The sequence below is a fragment of the Malurus melanocephalus genome, unplaced genomic scaffold, assembly GCF_030028575.1.
Source record: "Malurus melanocephalus ecotype Western Australia unplaced genomic scaffold, MMel_1.1 scaffold_972, whole genome shotgun sequence".
Lineage (NCBI taxonomy): Eukaryota > Metazoa > Chordata > Aves > Passeriformes > Maluridae > Malurus > Malurus melanocephalus.
This window is the reverse complement of record NW_026624204.1, coordinates 3,552-10,495: the sequence shown is the minus strand read 5'-3', so window position 1 is coordinate 10,495 and position 6,944 is coordinate 3,552. Positions and strand designations below refer to the sequence as shown.

Here is a 6,944-nt window from a genome sequence, read left to right as displayed (position 1 = left end):
TCAACCCTCYTTTGCAAGAAAGACTCCAGCATGGRGTCACCCTTAGCAGGCCCTGGAGAAGGCAGGACACAAGAAAGACCTTTAATTTCCTAACTATGAGGGTTACAAAGCAAATTGAGCAGTTTTTGGTGAGCCAAGTCCGTGTTCCTGAGTGTTGATTGGGTCAGTAGTTGGTGTTAACCGTTTTTGTTGGAGTTCATGAACCACATTACAAGGCAAGAGCCAGGGCAAAACACAAGACTTGTCCTTAGAAAGGAAACACCAGATTATGCCCTRATTCCWAGGAAGTCACYGGYRTTTGGGGTTTTATTTGGGGTTTTGCATCTTCTCTCACCAAACGGACCTTGCAGTTTGGCAGTCCCTGGGAGGTGTTGTGCAAACCGGGGCACACAGGGCAGGGAACTGGAACCGTGGTGATGGTTCCCCACCCTTTTCCAGCCTGCCCAGTCCCTCCCGAGCCGCTGCCGGGGATGGATGAACCACTGCACACAGCGAGAAGTGAGGGACTGCCCTCTTGTGTCAGTCACGRTTGTTTCATTCGCCTGGGTTTGTATTCCCATCTCTATTTGAGAATGAGMGCTCAGCCATTTCCCCCCAACATATTTTCCTTCTTTGGAGGGGCATAGGCTTCGTTCTGAGTACTGTGGAGAAATTCAATAAATAAAAATACATCTGCTGTATTTGTGATTTGGAATCATCCAGGACTGGGCATATATTGCCCTTCCAGMCAGAGAAATCCAAATAGTTACCTTGGGTTATGCCCAGTCTCCATCTTGACACAGATAAAGAAGGCAGAGAAAAKAATAAAACAGGAGAAATATAATGAAGGATGACAGAGAGGAGACATAAGAGAAGCAGATTTGTTRCACCAGTCAACCCTCATAGTAAGTTACATGCAAGTTAAATATAGAAGCGACCCTTCCCTGGGGAGCCAGGCTCACGGACAGCTCTCACAYATGACTGTAGCAGCATCTCGGGCCTGTGGCTGGCAGAAATCCTCATTTTTAAATCATTAATTCTCATTTGCAGGGCAGTTCTTGCAGTAAYGGTTGTCAGAGAATAACAGTCTTCTAAAAGCTGTGCAGGCTTTTGTGCCCACCACTTGTACTGCCTGTTAATGACAGACACTAAATTTATGCTACATTCGCTAATAGCACCGAGTGCTCAGGCTTTGGTTGCTGCCTTTATCCCAGAGCAATGAGCCACCCTGGAGATTGCTCATGTTCCTAAAGGCAGCCAGATTAGCACCTTGCTCAAGTGGATTCAAAGAAAATCACCACTCAGGAGTGGACAAAATTCGTACCATTTGGAATATGAGGGGCRAGGGAAAGAGCTGGCATTAAAAACCTGCCTCTCCTCTGAAGCTCATATTTTGTCTGGGCTGCGACTGCTGTAATCAGCTCCGAGCTCCCAGTTTTAAAATGAAGCTCAGCAGTTATCTTTCTATGAGCACTTCACAAAGAACCATCCCTAAGAGTAATTTCTTTGGGCTTTTGCTCAGCCTGTACTGTGGTATTTGTGTGTCTAACTTATTCTGATGGCTCAGCACGAGCATGTTTTGTGTCACTCTGCTCATTCCTGAGCTCATCCCGTTTCTGAACTGGTAAAAGCTGCCAGGAAACTGTGATTTTTCTTTCCTGTGCTGCCAGAGATGCTGACACCTGTTTTGATAACAAAATATARAGGCATCTTTGAAATATTTGATGGATATTTGAAACACATCAGTAATACCGAACCATATATGCAAGTGTCTCTTTGGAATTAATGCATCTTTTATCTGGAAAAAAATAAATATCAAAAGCAACCCACCCACAAGGCAACKCATCTCGAAAATAGAAACGGAAAAATTTACAAAACCTCTAAAACAATCCCTTTGGGTCTCATCCCCACCACCACCACCACAGAAGTGTCACATCTCATCTGTCTCATTCCCTGTGTGTAAYTGTGAAACAACACAAAGCATTTCCCTCCACGCTCTCCTGTCCTGSCTTGGCATCTTCCTGCTCCTTGAGGAACATTGTGCAGCACTTTGTCCTCAGCAGTTTTCTGGACAGTTGATGTTCTCAAAAGGAGAGAAACTACAGAAGCTGYTCAGTGTGACTTGTTGGGATTCTCCCTTCAACTCCAGCTTGGGAAACTTCTGTTCTAGAACAACAACTTCCTGTTTGTACTGTTCTGAGTGTGTATTCCCAAGGTGGCAAAATTCTCCTGACCTTTTTTATTGCTGGACAAAAGGAACAAATTTTTTTTTATCAGAAGATGAACAAACATTCACGTCCCACTTTTACAGGCATTTTTAAACTGCTGCCCTTTTACCTTATTTCATATCCTTGAAGAAGCTTTACCAGGGGATTACAGCAGTCACAGAAAACATTTCTTCTGACAAGGGTATGAGAAGAAACATCTTTCCATCATAACCTACTTATAAACCCCAGCTCTTCACATCTTCTTTAACTCTTACAGTCCTTCCCTTCCTTTACTCCCCACCTGAACTGAGTCACATCTGTGGCTGCTCTTTCGTGGCATCTGCTGAATATTCAGAATTTGTTTGTGTTGCTGGATCTCTGTTGATCGTGTCAGGTGGGTGCTGGMTGGGATTCAGCCCACCTGGTGTCCCCTGTTCAGGGTCGTCATTAAGTTTCTGGTTTATCTGTGCTGTTTGCTTTCCCATTTGAACAGCTTCATCATAGGAGGGTGGCAAGTCCATGGCATAGAGGGTGTAAGCTGGAGGGGACACAGTGTTCTTATCCATATCCACAAACACCGAAGGAATCTGGACACTTGGAGGGTACTGCCATGAGCTGTATGCTGCGAAGAAAATGAATTAAAAATAAAAATTAAACACTTGCGTGGAACACCGGTGTATAAAGGACCAATCCTGCTTTTTAAAATGAAATTACAGACTTCTGTGGTGCCAGAAAATATGCACTGTGTGCTAAAGCTGCCCATATAGAACCACTCCTGATCTTCACTCACTCCTGTGTCACCCTGATGCTCTCCCTTCACCCCTCTTTCCCACCCTGTGGGGCTGGAAGTTGTTCTGGGATCTCMCTGGCAAGTTCCCTTTCCTGCAAGGGTTGCACACAGAATTGCAGGCACACAGAATTCCAATGCACCATTGCACAGGTGACTCCTGGGGCACTCACAGGTCACTGTGCTGTGGGCAGTGCTGTCACTGTCAATGCCAATCACTGTCAGGTCGCAGGGGTGCCGAGGRAAGGTCTCCACTGGAAGCCTCTTCTTCCGGCAGCAGAATTTGATGCAGCTCACTGAGACCCCACAGAACAGGAGCAGGAACACCGTCAGCAAGAGCAACCTTGAAGAGGAAGGGAAAACACCATCATTCTACTGCTTAGGTTTTATTTCCTCCAGAACAGAATATAATTTCACTCTAAATGGTTGGAAGGCAGGCCAAGCCTCCCAGATTTAGTTCCGAATGGGTGGTGGATCCTGAATTAGAAAGTTGGATCACAAACAATCAATCGCAAGTTGAAGAACTGCTGCCCATCAGTACAATCCGTTCTGGCTCACAGGTGCTGTAACATTCACTGTTTTGGGTTATTTTCAACTTCTGTGCAGGGAAAATGGCTCTGCTTTCCACAGCAAGACAGGGTTTGTTCTTGGAGGGAAATACAAGCACGAACTTCCACAAGCTGGGSCCTCTCTTTATAAATGAGCATGGAAATGATATTAAATTGTATTTATGCCTTGAAAACACAATTCTATCTCCAGCTACTGCTTATCATTTAACAATTTGCAATGTACCTAGGATGATGAACTTGTGTTTCAGGTGTCCTCTCCACTGAAACTCTACCTTCCCACTCCTCAGTTTCTCAACCTAACTTCCTCTTCTCATGGAGGTTTTTGAACCCTTCTCAATCTATTTTTGATAACTGTKTCTCTTTAAACAGCTCTGTGTATCAGCACGTGTCAAGAAAGCAAAAAATATCAACCAATATTAGTCCAGACTAAAGGAGGGAAAAGTAACCAACTGCCTCTGTGTGCTGCCAGCAAAGTTAATATATGGACAGAAAATTATGAAAAAAATGTAAGGGCACCTATAACGTGTTAGGCAAGAGTTGAATCCGTTGGTGAATCCTCTCTCTTATCCCAGTTTGCCCCTTTCAGGCACTCCAGGCTGAAGGGCCAGAGGGTGACAGTCCCTGTCCCATTGAAGGGAGTGGGGAATCCTCTCTCCTGTCCCATTTTCACCATTTCAGACACTCCAGCAGGTCTGTGCTCACTGCAGTTCAGGAGGGAGGCACAGCAGAGGGGGACAGTCCCTGTCCCGTAGAAGGGAACGAGTTGAGGATGGGGCAGTGCCAAGTCCCAACAAGTCCCTGCATAAACAGCCAATGGCCGGCAGAGCTCTGGTTATTTAGGAAGAACAAACAAACCCTTCAGTTCAACTCTGGTGCACTCAGAAGGGAAAGATGACACAGCCCTGGATGAATGCTGGTCCCCACCTGACACCCAATCTCCCCATGCCTCATCCAATCCATTCCTCTGGCAGTTCTCAGAAAGCAGAGAAAGCCTTCCCTGATCTCCCTGAAAAGTGTTTCCATTGCCTTACTCCAGGTACTGCTCCTAACAGCTTCCAAATGGTTCTGGGTTAGTAAGATGAAAAGCCAACTTACCAGACATACCACAGACTTGTCCAATCAGACATGTTCCGAGGGCATCAGTGGAGGAAGGCAGACGATTCACTGGTTTAAATTGTGCATGTGTCACAGGGAATGCGCTTGCCTGAGGAGGAAAAGGGAAAGCACTCAGTAAAAGTATGGAGCAAAACCACTTTAGATTGTTCTTCAYAGTTGTATCATTATTCCAGATGAGAACATGCAAATAATCCCACTGTAAAAGTTGTTTCTGAATGAGTAAAGGTTTTTATTGAGTGGTGCTTTACTCTTGCTTGAGAGAGTGAATGACTTGTGCAGGATTCCCAAAACACAAATCAGTGTTATTCACAGGTAACKGAGATGAGGTGCCTCCCTACCATAGGCCTGTCTGAAAATGCTGGTCCAGACAACTGCCTGCTTCCTCCAGATATTTTAAGGTTATTTTTCTGTTACTCCGATGCAGCCAGAAATGGCTTTTTTTCAGCCCCATGATAGTACAAAAGCAGGAGAACAGCTCCTGTTACATTTCAGGAGTGCAGCTGCCACAGCAGGGTTGTACGTACTGAACCTCCTGCAATGGATTTCGTACCAGAACAATGGTTCTGAGCACAGCAGAGGATCTGCAAACTTCAGAAATTGGCGCTTCAGAGCCTTCTTGGGAGAGGACCGTTCACCTCAGTCCACAGAGCAAGGGCAGCCAAGTGAAATTTAAAAGTTGCTGACTGTTTTAGAGATCAAAAAAAGAAGGGATGGCCATCAGCAAGTCACCGTTTGATGTGAGAATGTCACTTGGTCACGGTGGGAAAGGTTTGGGAACAGGCAGTGGGTTACTCACCGGGCTGAATTCTCACAGTTGTTCCCAGAACAGAGCGATSTCTAGGAAAGGGGGAAACCCGGCATGGGATCAGAGGAAAAGCGCAGAGGAAAAGCACAGAGGAAAAGCTGCATGTGCTCGGGAGTCCCAGGGGTGCGGGAGCGCCGGAGCCCCCGGGGAGCGGAGCCGCCACAGCCGCCGCTTCAAGGACACGCGGCCGCCGCTGAAAGGGGACACCGAGCCCCGGGAGCCTTTCCGAGGCGCCAGCCCGTGCTGGGCAGCGCAATAAATAACCGGATCATCACCGGGCGGGGCAGAGCCGCGGTAGGACAGGGGTAGGAGCAGGCGGAACCGCCCCGCTCGGGCTCCGGATCCTCCGGGAGGGGGTCGGGGACAGGCGGGGCAGAGCTGCCCGGGTCCCCCCGCAGTGCCCCAGACCCTGTCCCTGCCCCTGCCCCTGTCCCTGTCCCTGTCCCTGTCCCTGTCCCTGCCCCTGCCCCTGCCCCTGTCCCTGCCTGTCGTGACCGGGAGGGGATGAAGGGGAGGCAGCTCAGCTTGCAGAGATTCCCCTGGAGCGATTCGGGACGGTGCGAGATGCTCTTACCAGAACACAACCCATCAGATGTGCCAGCAGCTGGACACACAGCCTGTGCCTGGGCTGTGTCAGAGAGACTCGAAGGAGAAATAAAGAAATGAGAAACCCGATAAGAAATGTGTGACTCAGAAACAAATGTTTAGAAGAGAAGATAATTTCCCTTTTAAAAAATAGTCTTGTTAAAACACGTGAAACATGACTGTAAAGGTATTGACGGCTCTTTAGGATCAGTTTGCTCCAGACTTTTTAACTGTGTCAAATATTTCAAATGTAGAAATTCCTTCTCTCCATCCATGAGCCTTTTGTTGTATTCTCCCTGCCCAGCTGAGGAGGGCAGTGATGGAGTGGCTTTGGGGTCACCTGATGTCCAGCCACTCCATGGAGAGCACCAGTGGACACAAACCTGGGAAATACCGGGTGATATTCCCTACTTCTGATTCACAGAGCTCAAACCCAGTGTTTCCAGGCTCAGCAATGGCATGTGACAAAGTGACTACAGTGCTTTCCTGCAGCACTGCTCAGGGTCATGGGGCCATTGCTCATTTAGGRAAACCTGCATTCATACATGTGAAGCAATCGCTGAAGTCACTTCTGGAGAAGCAGAACATRAATTAATAAGATGTGTATGACACTGGTGCTTACTCTATCTGCTTGAGAAGTGAGCTGGGTTTGCTTTTAAGGATATCAAGATCTTACACAAGTGTGAATTGCTCATTAAACCAGAACTGCATCGGCACCACGAAGTTCATGTTTGCCTTTACATCCAAATCTGAAAGCATGAGATTGTGTCCAGGGACACAAAGGAGATCACAGTATTCAGTTAAAATATATATTCAGTTTAAAAGCAAAATGATCACAGGTGCAGTTAGAGGAGCAGGAAACTTCAGCTTCTAGGAAATGCAGAAATATTTCTGAG

The 6,944-nt window shown here is 47.0% G+C and overlaps 1 protein-coding gene across 1 annotated transcript; it reads right to left on the bottom strand.

Annotated features, from left to right (window-relative positions):
• Positions 1 to 297: 297 nt before the first annotated feature.
• TMEM52 (transmembrane protein 52) lies at positions 298 to 5,675 on the bottom strand. The gene is made up of 4 exons (XM_057386483.1): positions 5,455 to 5,675; positions 4,638 to 4,746; positions 3,147 to 3,316; positions 298 to 2,808 (listed from the first exon to the last, which is right to left on the bottom strand). The coding sequence occupies exons 2-4, from the start codon at positions 4,667 to 4,669 to the stop codon at positions 2,498 to 2,500; spliced, it is 513 nt and encodes a 170-aa protein (XP_057242466.1). The 5' UTR covers positions 4,670 to 4,746; positions 5,455 to 5,675; the 3' UTR covers positions 298 to 2,497.
• Positions 5,676 to 6,944: the final 1,269 nt, after the last annotated feature.